A 24,425-nucleotide genomic window follows, 5' to 3' on the forward strand; every position below is an offset into this window, starting at 1 on the left:
AGGAACAAGTTGGTAGGTGCGACCAGGAGGCCTCAGGCCACCTTAGCAGACCTCTGCAGAGGGCATGGCTAGGATGGCACTCGGGCCGTGTCTTAGTCCATCTTCTTCGGGGGATCAGGGATGCTCTCGGAGAGCGGGGTGAAGCCCAGCAGGATCGTGTGTCTCTCGTAGGCCTTGGTCTTCTTAAACACAGTGTCAGTCCCGTGGAGGTGGTCCAGCACCCCCAGCACCCCATAGCACTGGTTGAACCTGGAGGAGAGAGGAGGGTGCTGGAGGCGGGCGAGCTCACGTTCATTTCACCTGTGCCAGCCTCGCACACATTTCTGAGCCCTCCTATCCCACACCCATCCCCACCATGCTGCCCACCTGCTTCAGAGTAACCCAGCCGGTGGTGTACGTATTCCTGGGGCCATTCCAGACTGAAAAGCTATGCTCTTCCTTTGAAAAGCTCTCTGTGATTTCGATGCACACAAGTCAGAACCTGCGGCAAAGCCAGCTTGTTCAGGTAGGTTCTGGGACCACCTCCATCAGAATCCCCTGGAACACTTAACTAAATGCAGATGCCAAGGCCTGCTCCCCCAGATGCTTTGATTCAGTGTATTTGGAGTGGAACCCAAGAGGGTGCATTTGAGGGAAAGCATCTCAGGTGATTCTGGTGCAGGAGTTTACTAGACCACGCCGACGAGCCTGGAGGCTTTCAGAGCGCGCACAACTTCTACTGAATTGCCTGCAGGAATTCTATGCATGTATGCATCTTTCTGGTAGTGCCCATGGCTTACACCAGATCCTCAAAGGGTCTAGGACCTAAATGCAGGTTAAAGACCCGTAGTGGCAGGAAGATCCAATATCAGACAGAAAGAGAATGGCAAGGTGATCTGGGTCCCAGGATGGTCACCTTTGTCCCCACCTGCAGACCTCTCCCTCCACTAGACCCACATTTAAACTGAGTCACCAGTGTCTGCTGTCAGGAGCTCTAGGAGTAAAGGTGGGGGTTACTGCCCAGAGACCCACAGTGGGGAGGGGTGCCTTACTTGAAATGGTGGTAGTCATGGAATTCAGGTGAAGGCAAGAAGGGTAGGTGGTAGCCACAGTGGGAGATGATGGTGATGATGAGGACCAAAGAAAACCAGATGGTGATGGAGGACAAGTGGGAACCCATGACTATTGGACCCACCATCGCCGGCAGCATGTTGGAGACCTGCAAGGAGAGGGCTGTTTGAAGAGGGGCCCAAGGGGATGGAGGGGACGCAGGTGGGTGTCCGGGAAGACTTCTTGACACAGATCTGGGGAAGCTGAATGAGTTTCTGGACTTGATTTGCTGGACTCCTTCAGACATGAAACTTAGGACAAGTTATTAACTGTTTGAACCTCAACTTCCTCATTAGCAAAATGAGGATTTAAACAGTTGTTGGGAGGATTAAATGAGATAACTTACGTTGGGCATCTAGCATCGCCCGGCATATGCCAACAACAAATGGTAGCTGTTGAATGGGCAGAAGAAAGAGCCAGTGTGATCCCGTTCTGTGCAGGAGACTAGCTTAGGGAAGGGGGTTGGCGCCCGCTGCCCTTTCCTCTGGGGAAGCCGAGCTCTACTCACCACATGCTCAATAGGATGTGCATAGAGAGAGATCACACCAATGGGAGCTGTCCACTCGTGGTGTTTCTTGTGGATTTTCTTGTAGAGTTTTGGGTGGTGAAGGAGGCTGGGAAGAGAGTTAACAGTTGATAAATCAGCCAACCTCCCTCTCCCTCTCCCCCACCAGAACACGAGAAACCAAAGGTAGGAACTGGGGTTGTATCCATGGAGCAAAGTTTCACATCCAGTGAAAACACACTGGATTGGTGCTCCGACAGCCCTGCCTTGTGAGTTCTTCTGGTGACGTTGCCTCTCTCTACCTCAGTTGTATGAGCTGTAAAATGGGGATGATGGCCAGAAAGGATTCAATTAAGGGAATGAATGGGAAACTACCCCGCCACACACAAGAACGGAGATTCCGGACACTCATAGGTGGTCTCACACTGTCAGCTGTGGAGCGAAGAGTCGTCTTCGTGTTTACTAGTTAGCGGGAGGCTCTTGATGCCAGGTGCTGTTGGTCGCACCCCTACAACTCCAAGGAGGCCAGGTTTCACCCTCACTGGTGGGTGAACCTGGGAGAGTGAGGAGCTGGCTGGGCTCAGGAAGGAAAGCTCTCACCGGTGTGCGTAGTAGAACAGCACTTCCTCAATCAGCGTGAAGACTGCCAGCTCCAGGAGGAACCAGTGGAAGGTGGGTAGCTCTCGGCGGCAGGGGTCTCCCCGCAACTTGAGGATGGGATAGAGCCAGACCATCATGGGGAAAGAGATCACCAACTGGTTGAAGAGAACCGTGTGGATAGCCTGGCGTAGTTTCATGGGGTCCACCTGCCCGGGGGGAAGAAGGAAGAAAGGAGGTGGACGAGAGTGTGGGAAGCAGGTCTTTCCCTTCTAGGAACCAGGCTCCTCTGCGACCAGCTCTCGGGAGGCCCTCGCTCGGGGCTGGATGCTAGGAGTGATGTCTGGCTGTAGCCAGCAACCCCTGAGTGCTGCGCAGCCCAGGGGCGGAACCACCTGGTAATGCGCTGCCTTTGGAAACTCCCCTCCCCCGGCCTTGGTCTCTGCCTGAAGCTGCGTGCTCCTTCCTGCTTCTGCAGCTTCCACCACTGTCCTCCCCATTTCTCTGGCCAGGCCCAACCCCACGTACTCCCGACAGGCATCTTGGGGAGCCTCCAGGGTGCTTGGAGAAGGCTCCCAGCCTCATTCCTTCTTCAGCCTTTTGGTCCCTGCTCGTCCAGAGAGCCTTGACCAGGATCAGATGCAGAGATCAGGGTCGCCCGCCTCCTCATGTGGTCCAGCCTCACTGGACGGGAGGAGCCGGGGAGCTGCTCTCTGGCCTCTTGTCCCACTTGCTGTGAGCAGGTCTTGCTGGTTTTCAGGGTGGGGCTGTCAGGATGAGGGGCTGCCTGCGCATTCTCCCCAGATCGCTGTGGAGAGCTGGCCCCACGTGCTCACATCCCTTTGAACCTCAAGACTACAGCCAGCGTTTCCTTGGGAGCCAGTAACCCCTGACCCTTCCATTTGTCAGAGCCCTGGAGCTCCTGGGAGTAGCCCCATGACCACAGGTCACTTGCTGGTCCTCATGAACTGGTTTGGCATTCTCAAAGGGGATGCCCTCCTGAGAAATGTCTGCAAGCTGGAGGGTTTCTGCTCCAAGGTGAGGCCGGGTTCAGCGTGGTCCTCATACTTTAGGCCTGCCTGTTCCTCTGGCTTTTCCATGTCCTGCGTGTATTGATGGACCAGAATTCACTCTCTAAACCTTCAGTTCCATCCCACGGTGAAGCCAGGTCTGGGCAGCCTTGGTTTGAGAGCACCACAGAGGAAGCCATACACCTCTTCTGGCAACCTTGACCAGGAGGTGGGTGTGACATATGATCATTCATTCAGCTGATATTTATTGAGCACCCTCTATGTTTCAGGCAGTGTTCTATGTGCTGGGAAGGAAGCAGTGAACAAAACAAAGATTCCTGCCCTCACTGAGTTTATACTCTTATCGTTTTAAATAGAATGGTCAGGGTAGGCTCCATTGAGATGGTGAGATTTGAACAAAGATGAGGGAAACCGGTATCTGGGGGAAGTGTCTTCTGGCAAAGGGAAGAGCTGGTGAAAAGGCTCTATGACAGGCCACACTCCTGGCGTACGTGGCTGGAGAAGAGTGAGGTGTGAGGTGTGAGGTGGGGAGAAGTGGGAGGGGAGGTCAAAGAGGTAGGGAGGAGCCAGTGCATATAGGGCCCCGTAGGCCACTTTGAGGACCTCGGCTTTTATTCCAAGAGAAGCGAGGGTCATCCCGAGGTTGTGAGCGGAGAAGTGACAGGATCTTACAGGGCTACTCTGGCTGCTGTGTTGGGAATAGACAGTAGGAGACCAAGAATACAAACGGGAAGACTAGAAGTGCTAAAATACGCATAGGAGAGGATGGTGACTCAGACCAGGGAGGTGGCGATGGAGGTGGTGAGAAATGGTTGGGTCCTGGATCCATTTTGGAAATTGAGCCAGTAGGGTTTCCTGATAGATTGGATGTGGTGTACGAGGGAAAGAGAGTTGTCAAGGGTGACTCCAAGGCCTTTGGACTGAGATGCTCCCCAACTGAGACTGGGGAGGCTGTGGATATCAAAGGCTTTGGGGGCTGGGAGATCAGGAATCCTCTTTGGTTCATGTTGGATTGGAGATGTCCAGGAGGCATTTGGATATTTAATCCTGGATCAGGAGAGAGTTCTGGGCTCGAGAGGTAAGTTGGTGAACTGTTGGCGTTGAGGTGGTTGTTTAAAGTCATGATGCTGAGTGGATGAGGACGGAGAAGACGACTGGGGCTGTGCCCTGGGTGTCAACATAAAGAGGCTGGGGAGGTTAGGTTGAGGAGGAACCAGAAAGGAGACTGTGAAGGGGTGAGTGGTGAGGTGTGAGGACAGAGTGGGGCCTTGGGAGCCGGTATAAGAAGCTACAACAGGATGGGGGATGAGCAACTTGTGGAAACAGTCCTGGTAGGTCTAATGAGACAGGCCTGCGACAGGAGCACTGGTGACCTTGCCCTGGACAATTGTGGTGGAGCGGTGGAGGTGAAGGCCTGATGCGAGGAGGTTTCCAGAGGAGGTGAGATGATTGTTTTGTGATTATTTTCGGAAGTGCAGGCTGAAGGATTTAGAGTTTCATGATGTCTGAACTTAGTTTCAAATGATGAAGCAAAAAATTATAGATGCATAGATATTTATATTTTTATATACAGAAAAAGCACATGTTGTAAAATGTTTAAGACTGGAGAATCTAGGTGGTATATAAATGAGTGATCAGGGTACTACTACCTTTTCAACTTCTGTATATGTGTTTTCAATTTTTCATAATTATGAAATTTTGGGAAAAGACAGTGGACAGAGAGAAATCAGAAACTGTATAGACAAGTCTTTAAAGAGCTTTGCTGCAAAGGGGGGCAAAAATATGAGTGGGAGTGAGTATGGGAGATGGACGCAAGGTTTTTGGTTTTGGTTTGGTTTTAAGCTGGGAAAAATTACAGCAGGTTTGTAATAAGCCAGAGAGTAAAATCCAGAAGAGGAAGAAAAAAAAGGACAAAAGAAAGAGAAGAAAGAATTGCTGGAGCAACTTGCTGGAGTAAACAAGAGGTGGTGGGTGTAGCGTGCAGACAGTGGAGGAATGGGCCGGCGTGGGAGCAGAGAGAGGCCACGGGCCACAGCAGGTGGGCAGGCAGAGCGTGTGCGCAAGTGCTGCCCCCCGGCTGCGGTGGGGCACGGCTGTGGGAGCTGTCTTCTGCTCGAAGGCAAGGCCACCCTCTGGAGGAGGTGACGTGACAGGAGGAGGTGTTGAGGATCTGAGGAGGGAGGAGAGGTGTGAACTAGCCATCCAGTCCGGGAGAGTGGGAGGGTAACGAGTGCGGGGCGGCGGGGCTGGGTGCTGGTGTCTTGTGAACGCCGTTGCATTCAAGTCCCACTCGATGACCTGTTTCTGATGTCTTAGGTCAGGGGTCAGACCTTCTTGGAATGGGCCAAAGACTAAATGGCGTCTGGGGCTTCCTTCTTCCTTGTGTGACTATCTGAGGGTGCACACAGTGTAGGAGCAGATGAGACGAGCCCTGGCTCTCTTTCCAAGAACAGTCTAACCTTGAACTAGTCAGCGCACCTTTCTGAACCTCAGCTTCTGCCAAATGCCACAAGACCTTCTCTGTGTGGCCCTCCATTCATTGTAGACTGTGAAGTTGATTGCGCTAGGTGATTCTCTTGAGAGCTGATGTGCTAGTGGTTCAGGGCACAAGCCCCAGTGTCACAAAACTTGAGTGTGAATCATGGTTCTAAGCCATGTCACATTTCAAAGCCTCTGCTTTCTCTTCTGAATGATGAAGATGTTTACAGTACTTGGCCTTGAAGACGTACGCATTTAGTCAGTGGTGCCTGGTAAGGAGATCTCCGTGGTCTGACAGGTGAAACATTCTCAAGGAACAAGCCCTGCTTTTAACCCTTTGGCTCTGGTCCCTGCCTGCTGAGCTGCACATGGAGGAGGCCCCTGCCGTCTCAAGTGAGGGGACCTGTGAGCCAGGCCAGTAGCTCTGGTTCAGGAAGGGACTGTTCTGAAAGCCTGGATCAAGGGCACTGTTTCTCAGCCACTCTACTTTCTAGAGTGCTGGCCTGGGTAGAATTCCCTGAGAGCTGAGGTGACTCACCCAGGCACCTGGACAGATAATTAAAAATAATTATCTGGGCTTCCCTGGTGGCGCAGTGGTTAAGAATCTGCCTGCCAATGCAGGGGACACAGGTTCAAGCCCTGGTCCGGCAAGATCCCACATGCCGCGGAGCGACTAAGCCCGTGCGCCACAACTACTGAGCCTGCGCTCTAGAGCCTGCGAGCCACAAATACTGAGCCTACGAGCCGCAACTACTGAAGCCCGCGCGCCTAGAGCCCGTGCTCCGCAACCAGAGAAGCCACTGCAATGAGAAGCCCGCGCACCACAACGCAGAGTAGCCCCCACTCACCACAACTAGAGAAAGCCCGTGCGCAGCAACGAAGACCCAACGCAGCCAAAAATAAAAACAAATAAATAAATAAATTTATAAAAAAAAAAAAGGGGGGCTTCCCTGGTGGCGCAGTGGTTGAGAGTCTGTCTGCCAATGCAGGGGACACGGGTTCGAGCCCTGGTCTGGGAATATCCCACATGCCGCAGAGCAACTAGGCCCGTGAGCCACAGCTACTGAGCCTGCGCGTCTGGAGCTTGTGCTCCGCAACAAGAGAGGCTGCGATAGTGAGAGGCCGGCGCACCGCGATGAAGAGTGGCCCCCACTTGCCGCAACTAGAGAAAGCCCTCGCACAGAAACAAAGACCCAACACAGCCATAGATAAATAAATAATAATTAAAAAAAAAAAAAGAAAAGAAAGAAAATGATTGTCTTGTCTGGGAAAGAAGCCAGGATGTGGTTTTGGTGGAGCTGGGGTAAAAAAAAATCTGGGTTTAAGAATCAACTTCTTCCTTGTTGTGTAAGAAAAGGCTTCTGAGGTTGTCAGAGCACTAAGCAGGCAAGCCGGGCTCAGGGAGCAGTGAACAGTGGGGCTCACTTCCCCGGCCTGTGTACATCCAAGATGTGTGCTTGGCTTTTTCTCTCCTTCTGGGCCAGGAGTTCCTTGTCAGCAAAGGTCCAGGCCTTGTTTACCATGGATGACCTACGTACTATTGGTGGTACTGAATAATTGGGAAGGAGGACCTGCTTAAAAAACAACCACCACCAACACATTCACAATTAATATGATAGTGGGGTTATCCATTGTTTCAGCAGCTGTGTCCCTCCCTCACAAGGACAGCTGTTATCTGTGTTTTCAGCATCTAATTATTGCTGTCCCTTCTCCCATGGGTAGGTGGAGACCTACCTGACATATCTGGGACTCGGTCCAGTGCTGGGCTGAGACAATCATTTCTGTTCCTAAAATGCTGACCACAGTGCCGTAGGCCAGCACAGGCAGGTAGAGAGCCAAGCCTGGGAGTCAGAAGATTAGTCTTGACTGACATTAGTCTTGGCTGGCTGGCTCTGAGATTCGGGGCATATTATTTCCTCTCTCTAACCTTCTAACCTGGGGGAGCCTTGTACAGAATCACTTGGCTCCCACTGGCCACGGTCTCTCCTGGGCCAGCCAGCAGAATTTGGAGAATGTGGCTTTAGATCCTGCTTTCTGTGCTTTGACCAGGAGAAGCTGCAGCAACACTTACAGGGTCATTCTTGCCGACCTGAATTCGGTAGCGGGAGATGAAGTTAGGCTTTCCAGTTGTGTCAACCACCAGTAGAAGTCCACTCAAGGTCCAGAAGAACAGAATGGGCACCTGGGTGGCACCTAAGGTTGGGAAGAAGAAGGAAACCATCAAGACAACTTCAGGAGCTGGCGGCGCACGTATTCCCTGAACACATGCTCGGTGGTAACTGAGGCTGCGTTGTAGGCAGGCCCTTGCCAGGGCCTTGGTGTCTTGGTGCTCGGGGCTGGGGGCCTGCCTTCAGTCTTGGGGTGACAAATCAGCTGTGGGGAGTTGGATGGGTCACTTAAGGAGTGTCTCTATTTCTTTTCTTAGCTGTAGAACGAGGACAACAACCTTCTAGGTGGTTGGAGAAAAAAACAACACAAAATTATGTTAAGATGTATGATACACTCCAAACAGAAATGAATTTTGGTTGACATTTGGGCGTCTGTGCCCACTGAGCCCTTTAAGAATAGCCAAGGAAGGGAGAAGCAAAGGGAGAAGCAGAGGAAGAGTTTGGTAGGGTACAACTCACCACGGGCACTTGGGTTCCCCAATCACCATGACCCTTTGATGACATGCGCAGGGGTACTTCAGGCGTCCAATGAGTATTTTCCAAAGTGGAAAACCTACCTCTCAAGGGGCTCCTTGGTTAAAACAGTCTTCACACCCTACCTTCTTGGAGAGTCAGGGTCCAGACAAGTGTGGTCACGGCTCTGAGAATTCCTGTTTGACTTTGTTAAACTCAACCTTTCTCAGGCCTTTCTTTACCCAGCACTCTGTCTTCTCAGAACATCTCAGAACAGACTGGCCATTCGTCCCTGTCTGCCCAGGACAATTTCAATATGTATCCATCATTCCAGCATCATTATTAATAACCCCTCCTTTATTCTCACAAATGTCCCATTTCGATGATAAGTCGTATGGTCCCCCAACCCATTAACCTCCGATAGAACTGATGTTCTGCAGGGTATTTTAGAAAATACCCATCAACACAAATTTAGATAGGGCTTTTTGTGCCACATCCCACTTTTCCATGAAGTCATCCCAAGTATTTCTGTTCTCCTCCTGTGAACAAATAAGCACTTTGTCCACCCCAGCTGGCAGTTATTCAAGTGACGTTGTAGTGTTACCTAACTCTTGTACTATTAACTTTATTTTTCCTTGATTTGCCGCCTCCTCTAATTTCAATATTCCAAGGAGCAAGGGTGTTTTACTTAATTCTCTGTCTCTGTATTCTTCCTCCAGTACCCTTCTTGCTCCAGCAATCACTGTGCCATTTGGCAGTTGATACCTGAAAAATACTTGGCTAGCACTGTGAGGAAATGTGATTGGCTCAAACATCCTTAGGGCACTTTGGCAGTATCTGAAGTGAGGAAAAGATCAGAGTGACAGACTAAGACAGAGACAAAGACAGAAAGAGGGGAAGAAAGAAAAGACATACACACACTCATGCACATAAATGTCCATCTCAGCAATTGAAAAAAAAGTACAAGAACATTTAAGTAGCCTAAATGTCCCGGATCTTAGTTCCCTGACCAGGGATTGAATCCAGGCCACGGCAGTGAAAGCACCGAGTCCTAACCACTGGAATTCCCAGAGAATGGACTAAATTGATTAGAATATTTCCACACAATGGAATAGACAGGACAGCTTACAATATTGATCAAATCTATATCAGTTGATATGGACAGATGTCCATAATCAATTCAATGAAAAAAAGTTAAAAAAATAGTAGATGTCGGGACTTCTCTGGTGGCGCAGTGGTTAAGAATCCGCCTGACAATGCAGGGGACACGGGTTCGAGCCCTGGTCCAGGAAGATCCCACATGCTGCAGAGCAGCCAAGCCCGTGAGCCACAACTACTGAGCCCATGAGCCACAACTACTGAAGCCCGAGCACCTAGAGCCCGTGCTCCGCAACAAGAGAAGCCACCGCAATGAGAAGCCCGCGCACCGCAACAAGGAGTAGCCTCCACTCTCCGCAACTAGAGAAAGCCCGCGTGCCGCAACGAAGATCAAAAAAAAGCAGCCAAAAATAAAATAAATAAATTTTAAAAAATGGTAGATGTCTTTTAAGTTTAACCAAATATGCAGTATACTAACAGTGGTTATTTCATGGATATGAGAGGTAGGTGATTTTCACCTTCTTTATGCTTATTTGAATTGTGTGATTTTTATTTTTAACAGTGAGCATGTATTTACTTTTATCCTCAGAAATAAGAAACTTTATTTTGAAAAAAAAAAAAGGTTAAGTTGGTGGTTGCCTAGCGGGCCACCCTTTGAGGTGCCCGCCTACGTGTCAATCCAAGGGCTCCTTGAGGAATACCGACTGAAAATCACAAGAGGTGATCTTGAACTTTTTTCCAGTTTTAACATTTCAAATGGCAAATATTTTTTCTCTCTGGTATTTGCTTATCAGTGGTGATAGGTGGTTTTCCCATCATCGTAACAGAAACATATAAAATGTTTTCCCACCACTCTCCCCATGTATATTTGCAATCTGCATTGTTCTTTTCAATGAGTGCTTAAGATTCCATTAACCTGTCATGTTTAATATTCAGCCCATTTTCAGAGTTCTCTTCCTAGAAGAAAACAATTATCAGAAACATTTTATTTCTATGTTTGCTTTGTGACAGCTGACACTTCTTTAATCTCCCATTCTAGACTGTGACAAAGTTTTTTTGGTTGAGGTTTGTTTGTTTTGTAATTATTAATTTTCTTCCAGTCAAACGGTGACATAGTTTTTTAATAGGGTAGACATTTTACCCTAATACTTTATCTTAAATATCTCTATATCCTACAAATGAGTTTGGCACAGAATAATTTAATAAATATTATGTGAGTGAATGAATGTATGACAGAGGACAGTCACTATTGTAGATAATGCTGGCATAAATATCTATGTTAAAATAGGTTTTTTCTTCTACTATGTTTTGAGCTTGCTTTCAGGCTTTGGCACTGTCAGTAAATACATTTTGAGTGAACATTTGCTGTTAAGGCCCAAGAGGTAGCTAGATTGCACCAGGTCCAAGGACACAGCCTCACATGAGACAGAACAGCCTTTTGCCCTTGTGGACCTGACATCTAGAAGCAGGATTACTGTTCTCACAAGCATTCATTTTCACAGAAACTATTTCTTTTTTGATTTTTCTATTTGGGGGGATGGAGGAGGTGTCTCAGCTTCTTTTCTTAGATATCCTTAAACATCCATTCCAGATTAACCCCCAAATTTAGCACTCTGGGGTTACCACTGCCTTAAACTTTAAGTCCTCATTCCTTAGAGTAATAAACTGAGAAGTCCCAAAGTAGAGAACAAAAGAAAAAGAATTAAGCTATAACCATGTACCCAAACCCTAAGTGCTGGTGGTCTGGGAATCTCACCTAGAATGTAGAGGAGCCACTCCTTCCCTTCGAATGTAGACAGCAGCCTCTCCCACTGGGCTTGCCAGAAGTAGCCAGAAGCACCCCAAAATCTCTGAAGATGCCTTGAAAGAAAACTCATTCATGTTTGTGGGTGAAGACTGGTGGGTGGACAGCTCCTAAATCCATGCTCTGCCCACAGACCGCCACCGCACGGCCCCCAGCTCCCGAATTAGAGCTGGCCGAGAAGACTCACCATGTGACTGAGTTCCAGAGGGCCACAAGCAAGAGAAGGCCAGAGCCCAGGATGAAAGCCGTCCTCCTCATGGAGCCCCAGATGTGTCCCTCCTAGGGGAGGACAAGAAAGCGTCAGGTCCCAACAAGCCTCCTGCCTTCACACGCAGCTCACTGCTGGAGCCCGGCAGGAGTGAGGTGCCATGAGGATCTCAATCGTGCCACCATGGCACATCTGCTGACCTTTTCCCAACTTCCGTGGAAGGCTCTCCCTTATCAAGAGCTCTCAGGCTGTGTGCAGAGGTGAGTATGAAAGTTAGAGCTTAAGGTTGGGGGAGGGAAGAGAGAAAACCTGATCCAGAGAATCTAGCACGCAATTCCGTCACCCAGAGAAGGACAGGTGAGCCTTCCAAGAGCCGTGGGATTTCATGACCAGTCTTCTTGTTGAACAGAGATGCAGATTATTTGTACATTGGAATCACCTGGGAGCTTTCAAAAAATCCCAGTATCTGGGTTACTCCCCAGCCCGATTACATAAGAGTCTCTGCGGGGGCAGGGGAGGTGGGGCTGGGCCTCCCTGTCTTTTAAAGGTCCCCAGCTAATTCCAATGGACAGGCAAAGCTGGGATGGCCATCACAGAGGGATCTGCAGAATCCCTGATGAGGCCACAGGGACTTCAACTGTGTTCCTGAGCCAGGCCTATTTTCCCATGCCCATCACCCTTTTGCCCTTGAAGAAGAGAGTAAATAAACATATTTTCTGACTTGTAATATGTCCTCTGCCTTCCAGAGATATTAGTCTGGGCTGCCAGCTGAACGGGACAATGATGGCTTCTAGGGGCAAAGAACAGACCGCTGGCCATCACTGGGCAGTCCTTACATGTTCTCCTCCAAAAGCCTAAAACAGTGGTCATTGCGAGCTCGATGGTCAACCAGCAGGTCCCAGACTTGCAGAAGGAAAACCCTGGCTGCCAGGTGTGTCACCAGTTTCTATAGTACCTTGGGCAGGAATGACAAATGTCCATTACAGCCTATGTTTCTAAGCCCAGATGCAGTCTGCTCATATTCTTTCATAGGAGAGGACTGGAGGTGGTGGTCCCTATAGGTGTGTGCAGTTAGTGAACCAGGTCACATACACTATTGTAGGGGAAGCAGATCTAACGGGGGGCCATGTTTTAATCCAGCCTTTGGAGATCTAAAGGAGCAGACCGTTTTGACTGACTCATTCAGAGCAACCTGAATCTGCACTGACTCTTTTCTTCTCTGATTACCCCATCCCACTTTTGATCAGAAGACCAAAAAGAAGTTAGTAAGTCATTTTCCATGGCTAGTGAAATGTTTTTAAAGGTCTAGTACTCCTCGGGTCCTGAGGTTTGAAAAATGACCTTCTCTCTCTCTGAGCTCTGAAAATGACCTTCTGTTTCTTTCTCTCTCTCTCTCTCTCTCTGTCTCCCCCCGTTAAGGGCTGGATTGCCAAGACCACAGAAACTTGTTCTTTTACACAGGCTGTTCAAAGGTCACCCCCAAATTTTCCAGACAGTTCATCTTGGGCTTTTGCAATTATTCCTTTTTTAGGATTCAAAGGACCCTTTTCATGAGCTTTCCAGATTCACTAGGGATTTTTCAATTGAGTTTAATCAAATCAAGTCAAGTCAAATTTAAAACCTCAATTTCACATATAAGATTAGATGTGTTTTCAGGGATCGTGGTGTTTTCTCTCTCTAGCAGCCTGAGGGCCAGGTAAATAGACAGGGCAAAGGTCTCTGTGAAGGGCAGGAACATGCAGCATGGAAGTTATCTGGGGTCAACAGCTGGTTCCCACCCCCAGTTCCCAGCCCCCAGTGGGCCTCTCTTGTCCCCAGAGCAGCTGTAGAAAGGGGTGGTTCCAAAGGCCTGAGCCTGGGGCATTCTAAGGGCCAAGAGACCTTGGTGGGACAGCTACGGGGCTCTTCAGCTACCTTCATGCAGGCAAAGGGGCTGGAGTTATAAGCAGGCAGCTAGACTCAAGTGATTCTGCTCAGCTACTGAAGCGAGCACTTCACTAATGTGTCAGCTATCCCGAAACCTTGTGGGGGTGTTGTCAGTTATGCCGCAGGCGCAGATGTGGAAAGGGTCACTGACCGCATTCTCACCAGTCTGGTGGGTGAGGTGCTCACGTGCACCTGCTTTTGCTTCTCATTGTGTGGCACACTTCCAGCTTCTCCCTTCATCTGGAATAAAAAAGCACAGGTGAGCCTGGATGTCATTTTCACATGCAACCAAGGCAGTAAGGAAGAGAGGGGGTCGAGGTGAATGGCCAGCAGTGGTTTTTAATGCTGGCAACTCATTAAAATCACCTGAGAGTTACAAAAAAAAAAAAAAAAAAAAAACCCACCAAAAAAACTGATTCTAAAATTTACATGGAGAAACAAATAAGCAAGAATAGCCAGGAATACAGCAGAAGAGTAGAGGAGGGGCAGGCACAAGGGATACTAGGTCTAGCAACTCTTAAAACACATTATAAGGCTTTTTAAAAAACTTAATTATGTTCTTCTTATTTCTTCAAGGTATTAAAGAGTTGTTCCTGTGAGATAAAAGAATATCAATGGACTCTTAACCGGGACTTAAACAGTAGGTCTAACTTGACTTGGTTCAATTTTGTATTCTTTGTTATTACTTGTCAGTTTAAAAACAACAACCAAGGTTTTTCTGAAACCAGTCAACAATTCTATGGCCAAGTAAATGGATAGGAATGCCGTGCATGAAGCTCCTTCTAAAATGCAGTCAAACAAGAACTGGCTAGAAGGAGAATAATTAGGAATGCGTTTGAGATCTCCATTTGAAAGTATGACAGGATAAATCTTTCTGGAAGTCTTAATAAAACCAATATTTAATAAGTGGAGAAATTAAGGTTTGATCATTTTTATTTTCTGATGTGATGTTGCAGAATTTTCCTGGTTATATAAAGATAATGATCAAATGAAAAATAAAAGTTATTTTAAGGAATCCAAATAGTAGTTATTAGACAACTGAATAAAAATTCTGACATCAAAAGGTGGTGAACACAGATTAAAAACCAATTGCATCTCTACTTAGCAAAATGAAACAAAAAGTATAAAAAATGGCATTGTCCATAATATATGCTGAATGAGATATTTTTGGCCATGTAAACATATTTTTTTTAATATCTTTATTGGAGTATAATTGCTTTACAGTGTTGCGTTAGTTTCTGCTGTATAACAAAGTGAATCAGCTATATGCCTACGTATATCCCCATATCCCCTCCCTCTTGCGTCTCCCTCCCACCCTCCCTATCCCACCCCTCTAGGTGGTCACAAAACACCGAGCTGATCTCCCTGTGCTATGCGGCTGCTTCCCACTAGCTATCTATTTTACATTTGGTAGTGTATGTATGTCCATGCCACTCTGTCACTTTGTCCCAGCTTACCCTTCCCCCTCCCCGTGTCCTCAGGTCCATTCTCTACTTCTGTGTCTTTATTCCTGTCCTGACCTTAGGTTCATCAGAACCATTGTTTTTTTTTTTTTAGATTCCATATATATGTGTTAGCATACAGTATTTGTTTTTCTCTTTCTGACTTACTTCACTCTGTATGACAGACTCTAGGTCCATCCACCTCACTACAAATAACTGAATTTCGTTTCTTTTTATGGCCATGTAAACATATTAAGTGTGCTTTTCCCTGCTTTTATTTTTATGCATCACAAGTCAATGCATACAGAGATAAACTTTTTTTACTTAAAAAATAAAAACTTTTATTCTAAAGATTATACAATACTTTGGTCCTAGAGTTTTGATCTAAGTTTTGAGGATGATATTCCTCTTACTACAAGCTAGTTCTATACTGTCAAAAACATCTACAAAAGTATATCTGCCACACTTACACACAAACTGTACAGAACTATAAAATCTGGCAAGGTAGAAACTTTCTGGAATCTTCCAGTGTATTTTCAAGGTACAGCAAGCCAAAAGAAAGCATTGTAGACAAGTATGCATGCTGACTCAGGCAGTGTTTCCAATGTAACTCTAGTGTAACACATTCATATACATATACACCCAGGGAATATTTCAGAAGCATCAGTTCTTTACACCTTACACTTGATCACGGATGTGGGTACGTCTCTGACAGTTCATCCTGTTCTTGTGCCAGCACCACCTGACTGACCCTGCTCCATAGTGAGGTCAAGGCCAGTGCCATCTGCTGTTTCTTTTTGTTGTTGTTGCTGTTGGTGTGTTTCTTGAAGAGACATAGCCTCTTGGTTTTGTGGTGTTGTTAGGGTTGAAATGCTATTCATTGTGTCTTCCATTTGTTGCATTTGAACATCCGGTGTTTCAAACCGGTGTTCAAATTGTCCTTCAAGGCAGAAGTCTTTGTCCGTGTTCATACTCCTCAATGTAGCATCCAAAGATCTGACTACACCGGCCAGACTTGCCTTTGCTTACTGCTACTGCACTTTGGTCTCCAGCTGCCACAGCATTTATCCTAGGCTTTATTCTCACAAAATTAAGTGCTAAGTTTTTCTGATGGTTTGTGTCTTTGGCGTGTGTTCTTGTGACTTCTCTGTGCCAATCTGAATGACCTTTTAGATCTTGGCCTTTTTCAGTCTCTTCTTTATCACATGTCTTGGCATTTCTATTAAGTGTTTTGCAACAAACTTTGTGTTTCTCCATATTTGAAATAAGGCCATGACTTCTCTGTGAAGGTGACAGCCTGGGACGGTGGCTGGGTTTGGCGGGAGGGTGCTTGGGGATTGCACTTACCCTGAGTTGCTGCCCAGCTTGACTTGGTTGACTGTCCCCCTACTTGTCTTACCATAAAGTTTTTTTTATGGTAATAAATAAATTTATTTATTTATTTATTTTATTTTTGGCTGCACTGGGTCTTCGTTGCTGCACGCGGGCTTTCTCTAGTTGCGGTGAGTGGGGGCTACTCTTTGTTGCCGTGCGGTGGCTTCTCTTGTTGCGGAGCACGGGCTCTAGGTGCGTGGGCTTCAGCAGTTGTGGCACGCGGGCTCAGTAGTTGTGGCTCATGGGCTCTAGAGTGCAGGCTCAGTAGCTGTGGCACATTCCTTTTTATTGACAAATAACATTCTGTCATATGGATATATCATATTTTGTTTACCCATGCCTCTGTTGATGGACATTTGGGTTGTTGCCACTTTGTGGCTGTTATGAATAATGCTATGAACAATTCTGCATAAGTTTTTGTGTAGACACGTTTTTATTTCTCCTGGATATATGCCTAGGAATGGAATTGCTGGGTCGTATAGTAACTATATTTAACTTTTTGAGGAATGTTAAGTGGTTACACCATTTTACATTCCCAACAGTAGTAATGTATGAGGGTTCCAACTTCTCTACATCCTCACCAACACTTATTATTGTTGCTATCGAATAGTGTCATAACCTGGCTGAAGAGGAGCATTACAGATCATCGTCTTGCCATGTGACAAGGGTGAAGGAACCTAGAGAAAGGAGGCCAGGTGAGTTTATAGATGGCAGAGCCAGGATCAGGCCCAACTTCCAATATCTCTAAGGATGTTTTATTCTTTTGTGGATGATTATGCTTGGTTTTATTATTCTAGACGCATTTTTACCAGCTTTGACTTTAGGAGATACAGCTTCCCCTTGACCCTCATTTCTTACAGAATACTTAGGCTGGAGAAGGGAAGAGAGGAATGGTGACGTATAAAGTGCCTCCAGGGGTTTGAGAAGTTAGGACAGCAGAGGGAGGTGATAAGCTGCTCACCAGCTCTACTGTGAATCACATCACAGCAGAAGGGAGGCAGTCAGCTCAGAGGAAAAGCCTGTCAGGGAGAAATACTGGGAGGTTTGATTCCCAGTCAGGGAGATAGCATCTGGTTTAAGAAAAGGCACCTGAATGTTTGGTGCAGTGTCAGCCCAGTCTCTACCTGGAGGCAGGGGAATGGATTTCAGCCACACTATAGCCCCCCCGAGCCCCACCCCACCAGGCCTGCGTCTTTGTCACCTCCGCTCCCTCATCCAGCACCCTCTGTTGCCTGGCCGGCAGCAGGAGAACCTGCTGTAGCTCGGAGGTGTGGAGCTCCACCTTGTGCTGAGTTCTCAAAAAAAAAGAAAAAAGAACACACAATAGAAGAGAAGGAATAAAGTGAAGCTGCAGGCATTCACTCCCTGTTCTGACCCAGGAGGGCAGTCAGGATTCCTTTGCTTACCTGAGTGTTAGGGGTGCTCTATAGTCATATTCTGTACCGCCTGAAGCTTCCAGAGGAGAACTGCACAAGCGTTTCAGGATGACAAGTCTCAGCCCCAAACTATGGTAAATGGCCCTGCCCCACATTGGGGACAACAGATGTTACTCAGTAACCTGAATTTATAAGGATTCCCAAGAATTATCCTTTTTAAAAATTTTTTTAAATTGTATATTGGAGTATAGTTGATTTACAGTGTTGTGTTAGTTTCAGGTGTACAGCAGAGTGAATCAGTTATACATATACTTACATCCACTCTTTTTTTAGATCTTTTCCCATATAAGCCATTACAGAGTATTGAGTAGAGTTTGCTGTGGTATACAGTAGGTCCTTAAGAATTCTCCTTTAGATAGTGATTTTCTCCACCTTCATTGTGCTGAGCAATTCCTATTGGCCCAGTTCCCAAGTTTGGCCCACATCCTCAAGATGGATACGGTCCCATTCATGAAGTTACCTTTCACACAGTGGTAGAATTCTGGGATGAAGCAGGTCATTTTCAATCTGGCAGTTTGCCTTCGGCCTGGAGTCCCAGAAAACACAGATCTTTAAGTACCTAGTTGTGCTAGGTACTTTGGGGGCTAAGCCTGTAAAGTGTCTTAATGACAAGGAACCAAATATTAAAGGAAACACCTCAAGTTGGGAACGACTTGGAGATCTTAATGTCTGCAAACCATGTGCAGAAAGGTAGAACCTTCACATCACCATGGATTTCCCTCCTCAGTGCTTGTTAGGAAGTGTGAAAGGCTCTGTGGACCCTGTCGAGATATCCATCCTGTTTGGGATGGAAGCTGAGGGGATTTTTGGTTTGTTTCTTTGTTTGCCTGTTTGTTTCTTTAGCTACCAGGACTCTTTCTGCCATGCCATGCCACAGGAACTTCACTTACAAGTCAAAGTCTCATCTAGCTTTTCCCCGATGTCTTATCATCACCGTTATCTTTGCCAAGAGCTTGCAAAGCTAAAAAGACACGGTCTTTGACCTTTTGAAGCTCATCTATTCCTTCCAGGAACATTTACGAAGAACTTACTATGTACAAGGATTCCTGGAGGTGCAAACTCTCAGTCTAGGTACATGAACCCATCATTTCAAAAATCCATATGAAAAGTGCTAGCCTAAGTTCTGGTCCAGAGCTAAGAAAACACTGAGTAGGGCAGGAGATCTGGCATGCCCAAGAAATCTTTAAAGGAGCACAGTGCCCAGGCTTTCTTGTGGTCTCCAACCTTAAGGTTGGAGACCACAAGAAAGGTCTCCTCCAAGCCTTTTCCTCCTAAATTGCATTTTAGCTTATCCAAGGAATGCTGGGTTTTAGTTATATCATACTTTTTTTTTTTTTAAATCAAGATAGATGTAAGAATCTGCCACATGAATATCAAAACTGCCATCGAATATATTCCTTACCCCATTATTTAGTTCCCCAAATGAAGTAGTGCACTTTTTATGAGAATACAGCTGATAAATTCTTATAAAGAAATTAGTGCACAGGAGTTTTCCTCTTTGGAAGCAAACTTGTGGTTGCTAAGGGAGAGGAGGATGGGGGAGGGATGGATTGGGAGTTTGGGGTTAACAGATGCAAACTAATATATATAGAGAGAATGGATAAACAACAAGGTCCTACTGTATAGCACAGGGAACTATATTCAATATTCTATGATAAACCATAATGGAAAAGAATATAAAAGAAAGAATGTATATATATGTATAATTGAATCACTTTGCTGTACAGCAGAAATTAACACAACATTGTAAATCAACTATACTTCAACTAAAAAAATTAATTAATTTTTTTTTTTTAAAAGAAGTTCTCCTCTTTGGAAGAAGTGGTATGCTTACTTGTGGAATGCAAAAAGGCAATCCATTTTAGTCCTTCTCACCCCTTTTTGCTTTGGCTGCCTGTAAGTTCAGAGTTAAATTTAATGCTCAATTACACTTCTTGGGATTTTTTTCCTTTTATATAATCCAGTATATAAAAAATGATGTGTGTCCAAGGATGTTCATCGTGACATTGTTTTTAATGACTAAAAATTGGAAACACCTTGAATTCCATCAATAAAGGTTGGTTAAATAATTATAGTACATCTAGTATGAACTATTCTGTAGCCATTAAAGGAATAAGGCAGCCCTATGTGTACTTTCCAGAACTCTTAGGTGAAAAAGTGATGTATGGAACATGTGTGTGTGTGTGTGTGTGCTGTTTATGTATACATAGAATATTAAACTATTGCTGGAAGAATATATAAGAAATTGGTTACAGTGGTAGCTTCTGGTGAGGTGAATTCGGTGGCTGGGGGACAAGGCAGAAGGAAGGCTATCTTTTTACAATGTGCCTTATTTTTTGCCTTTTGAATTTTGTACCATGAGTATATTTTACCTATTCAGAAAATTACAGAAATATTAAAAATTTTAAATGAATTCAGTGCTCATTCATAGGAAATATTTTATTGAAGATTCACAGAGTAATTCATTTTTACTTTACTCTTCGTCATATTAATTGCAGTTCCTTAAGGGCTTTGAGAAATCTTTGTCTCCCCTGAAATTTTATGCTGATTTTTCCATGTTCATTTTTCATAGTCATAGCGTTCATTAGATTATTAAAGGTAACTATGACAAGGACCAGTGCCCTGTTTATTCTTCTTCTTCTTTTTTTTTTTTTTTTTGGTAATGATTTTACATGGTCCAAAAGCAAAGCAATAGCAGTAAAGCACCTGGTTCTTTTCTCTACAGATCACTGCCCACCCCCCAACATCAAAACAGTATAAAAGGTATTTATTGAGTGCCTGATGGGTTCTAATCAGTTTTTATTTTTCTGCAGCTGTTCTACTGCATATATCCTTTTATTGGAAGCTATCTCAAACCCTTCTGAGATGGAGGCTGGATGTAAAGTATTAACTAGGTATTAAAATTAAACACCTAAGTGAGACTAGGATGGCTGTCAGTACAATAAGACCCTGGGAGGTGGCGGCTCTGTTGACTCCACAGGCAGGGTGCTGATGCCTTAGAGAAACTGTTTTGCTGAGACTGAGTGATTAGGGGCTGATACATAAGCTTAACCTTGGAACATCAGCCTTCTGGTCAAAGGGAAAGTGACTCTTTATCTTTTGGTGGTAAGAAGGCCCTTTGGCTGCAGGAGTCATAGCATTTATCTGTTGACATCTGACTTCATTAGAAGCAATGAAACATTTCCTGATATGCCATTTTTCTTCGGCTAAGCCAGTAGGCCCATATGCTATTTCCTGAGATATTTGTCTAGGTAGCTGACTCCTCTAAGCTACACAACCATATCATTCTTCTGAATATTTTATGACAAAGCAGCTTGTTTTCTGTGCCTCTCTACATCTGTAGACTTGCTTTCAGTTTTAACTGAACAGAGTCAGTCAGAAAGGTTCCAGGGGGGACCTCAAACATGGTGGGCCGATGTGTATTCACCCAAAGAATTTCCTTGACATTGTTTGCCAGTGGTATTGTTCAAGTTAGAAATTTTGGCAAACAAAATCAACAACAACAATTATTAAATATTTACTATGTTAAGGTACTATAATAATTACATTTTTATGGTACCTCCTCTCTTTTTCTCTACCTTTTGAAGTCTCCCATCTAAGAACTAGAAGTTGTCTTAAGCTCATCTATTCTGATGCCCCCATGTTCCATTTGAAGAAATGGAGGCATAGAAATCTTCATTATTCAGCTTCAAATTACAGGTATTTAGTGGCAGAACTTGAATTCAGTGCTCATTATACCGATTAAGTCTGCGAAAGGTATAGAATGTGCTGATGTCGGTGAATGCAGGGTGGGCATTTGGATTGTAAAAGGACACAAAGGAATGAGATCAGCCTCTATTAGCCACAAATAATGGATTAGATATTGTGTGTGTGTGTGCTTTTTTTTTTTAATACAAAAGGTAAAATAGAGCATGGTTTTTCTAAGATAATAATCATTCTTTCAAGAAATATTTATTGTGTGCCAGATACAATGCTAGTTACAGAGGATACAAACATGAATAAGACATGCTTCTTGGTCCTATTTAATAATGTAATAGTATATGACTTTGAATTTCCAAGTGAGAAAGTATGTAGGAGGAGGATATGAAATAACATTTATGATGAGAATGCATTCAGAGAGAGAAAGAAATTAAATGCACTAAAAGTAAATATTCTAATACTTAATAACAATGAATTGATTCTCCCTTAAAGGGATTTCGATAGATATTATAAGATTATCCAAATTAGATACTTTTTAGTGTGGTTGTTTTGAAAGCAGATGATTCTGACTGTTTTGAAAGCAATGATTTATTGCAGAATCCCCAATCTAGGTAAGTGGCACAGTGAGGCTATAGTACATGTTCACAACCTAAAAAAATCTGAAGACAGGGCAGGGGAATGGGATGAGGGTGGGAGAAGTAGACAGTTTAATTTTAATTTTTATTTGTCTGCAGCCTGATTCTTTCAGATTCTAGCTTCCTGGATATTCTGCACGGTTGAGGAAGGTTCCCATTTTATAGGTACAAGATATATTATCTTTATGTGAATGTGCATGGTTTATTCATAAATATCTCATGAAATTATCAGGAAAAAAAAAAAAAAAGACCTGATGGACCATCTGGTCTACCCTTCCATTTTTTTTATAGCTAAAGAGATAGGCTTAGATAGCAGAACTGACTTGTTGCAAACTCCACACAGTTTCTGGCAAAATCCAGGCTTCCTAACACTTTGCCTGGTGCCACATGTGTTTTCAGAAGAGCATAAATTCTATTTCATATGGGAGAGGGCTACTCTCCTGAGGACTGAAACTCCCATTACTTCAGCCTCTGTTCTCAGGCTGTTTGTATTCTTGGGAAAAGCTGAACAGTCTGCCTCTAGCTTAAAGCCTCTGATGAAGAGGGTTTCGAGGAGCTGCTATGACCAAGTTCTGTACGTACGTGAGACTTTTACAGAGGGGAAAGATATTCATTCAAGAAGGTAAAATGCATGAAGGAAAAGGTTGAATTTTGAGACAAAAATTACTCCCTTTGGACAGTTTTAGCAATGCTCCCTTCACTGCTTTTGCCTTGGGTACTTATACCCTTTATGATTTACTGCCCCACTTGACTGCATGCCCGTGAGGCTGAAAGCCTGCCTATTTTGTTTACTATGAGATCCACAGTACCAAACACAAACCTGGCATGTAGCAGATACTCAGGAAATATTTGTTGAATAAACGAAAGAAAGAGAAAAGAATTAAAAGCCTTATTTTTTGCCCTCAGAATGTGTCCAACATTTGCTCTTGAACGTTTCAGCACCTTTTCCTATGCTACCCACTTACCTTTCTAAGGTCAGAAGCTAATGCTCAGAGCATTTGTTTTACCAAATTGAATTGAATCTTTATATCCCAACCAGAGAAAGTTAGTTGGAATTGCATATGAAACTGAAGCACCCTACAAGTCTCTTATCTTGTCTTGCTTGCCTTATGCCCCAAAAGACCCGTACAGCATCCTGAAAACCAGTGGCCCATTGTTCACACCCACCTACACACACTGTATTCCTCTCCCTCGGTAACCTCTGTGGGAATCCTTCCTGAGCTACTACCAGGACATCAGCAAGTCTGAAAGGGGAGCATCTGTTGATAAATCCCGGTATGTCGATCAAAGCAGCTTTGACATGGTTGTCCACCATCTAGTCCCCACATCGACCTGGGGCCTTTGCAATTTTAAGACTGTTGTAATTGGCCCCATCCCTTCCAGGTGAGCCTGGCAGGTTAGAGAGGAGAAGCAATTCAACCACAGTTGCTTCCTGGCAGTCTTTTTCCAGTAGGGTTTTCGAGTTCTGATTTGGGATTTTCTCTTTCATGTGGTTTTGAAGCCAAAGCCAGTCCGTTTGACAGAATTACCTGTCAATTGCTAGAAAAACAAGACTACGGAGGAGGTAGATTGTACAAACGTGGGCAGAGGACGCAGACATTAGTGAGACAGGAAGGGACTCTGTGTACTAAGAAAACATCCCTGGACATTGTTCAGAGGCAGATCTCACCTGCCCTGTAAGTGGAGAGGACAGAGAGGTGGCAGAGGTGAGAAGGGTATGCTTTGCCTTTCTTTAAGTGAACTTGGACGCGTCCTGACCTTGGCGGCCAGCTTCCCTGCCCTGCAGCTCCCGCTCACCTCTGCAGTGGGCTGTCTCCCAGCTCCTCCAAGGTCCTGGCACAGCTCAAGCCCGCTTTCTCCTCCTTCAGCCCCGACGTTGGCAGCTGCTGTCGCCGTGCTGCCGCCTCACCCTGTTATTACTCGGTAGGCTGGGAGGCTGGCCAAGGTGATCATGTTACAGCGCAGCCGACTGGCTCTGGCCGGGCACGTGACGGGAGAAAGAATTTGGGTCTGTTTTGACGAGAGACAAAAGCGCCCTTCTTGCCAAAGGACATCTACTGAAAGCTGAGAGGAAATGCGCAGTTCAAGCCAGAGCTGGAAAAAGCACATTTGGCTGACCTCTGGGCTTGTTTTTCTTCTTTTTAAAAACTTCCTGCATCTTCCTCAACTTAAGAAAATGTCGCTGTCCCCTAGGAGGCAGTTTCGATAAGAGGCATGGGTGTCAGATCATGTTGAAGGCAGAAGATGGGCAGTTCAAGTGGATAAAAAGGTGACATGGACCACAGGGCCTCATTTTCTCATTTTTGATTGCTTCTGTTGCTGCTGAGGGCAGCCAAGGGAGGAGAGATGTATCAACTACTACTGTTCAGTCTAGATGCAGGAAAGGAACCCCTGGAGAGGTGAAGTTTACACTTTGAAACAGGTGAAATTAGAATACAGGATGACCCGTGATGTAAAAAGGTGAGACCTTTGAAAAAGAAGT

The 24,425-nt window shown here is 45.4% G+C and overlaps 2 protein-coding genes across 3 annotated transcripts in view; one reads left to right on the top strand and one right to left on the bottom strand.

Moving 5' to 3' along the window:
* Window positions 1–23,871, bottom strand: FAXDC2 (fatty acid hydroxylase domain containing 2). Of its 2 annotated transcripts, XM_059917577.1 has the most exons (9): window positions 23,741–23,871; window positions 13,520–13,597; window positions 11,411–11,502; window positions 11,176–11,279; window positions 7,772–7,893; window positions 2,195–2,400; window positions 1,598–1,703; window positions 1,032–1,198; window positions 1–249 (listed from the first exon to the last, which is right to left on the bottom strand). In XM_059917577.1, exons 2-9 carry the CDS (start codon window positions 13,595–13,597, stop codon window positions 93–95), a joined length of 1,032 nt encoding a protein of 343 aa, XP_059773560.1. In that variant the 5' UTR covers window positions 23,741–23,871; the 3' UTR covers window positions 1–92. The 2 variants fall into 2 exon arrangements, with proteins under 2 accessions (XP_059773560.1, XP_059773561.1); XM_059917578.1 differs by lacking the exon at window positions 23,741–23,871 and having other exon boundaries at window positions 13,509–13,597.
* The window catches only part of CNOT8 (CCR4-NOT transcription complex subunit 8), a 27,323-nt gene continuing 19,681 nt past the window's right edge, over window positions 16,784–24,425 (top strand). The window contains exon 1 of the mRNA XM_059917580.1: window positions 16,784–16,868. The gene's annotated coding sequence lies outside the window, so the exon portion shown is untranslated. The remainder of the gene's footprint in view (window positions 16,869–24,425) is intronic.

This window comes from Balaenoptera ricei, chromosome 3 (assembly GCF_028023285.1).
Source record: "Balaenoptera ricei isolate mBalRic1 chromosome 3, mBalRic1.hap2, whole genome shotgun sequence".
NCBI lineage: Eukaryota > Metazoa > Chordata > Mammalia > Artiodactyla > Balaenopteridae > Balaenoptera > Balaenoptera ricei.

Coding starts and splice junctions, on each gene's coding strand:
- FAXDC2 (XM_059917577.1), bottom strand. CDS start 13,597: ATGAAGGGAGAAGCTGGAAGTGTGCCACACAATGAGAAGCAAAAGCAG. Junction 7,894..11,175: donor GTGGCTCCTCTACATTCTAG/GTGAGATTCCCA, acceptor TCCCAACCTTAG/GTGCCACCCAGGTGCCCATT. Junction 2,401..7,771: donor AGGTCGGCAAGAATGACCCT/GTAAGTGTTGCT, acceptor CCCCCCGGGCAG/GTGGACCCCATGAAACTACG.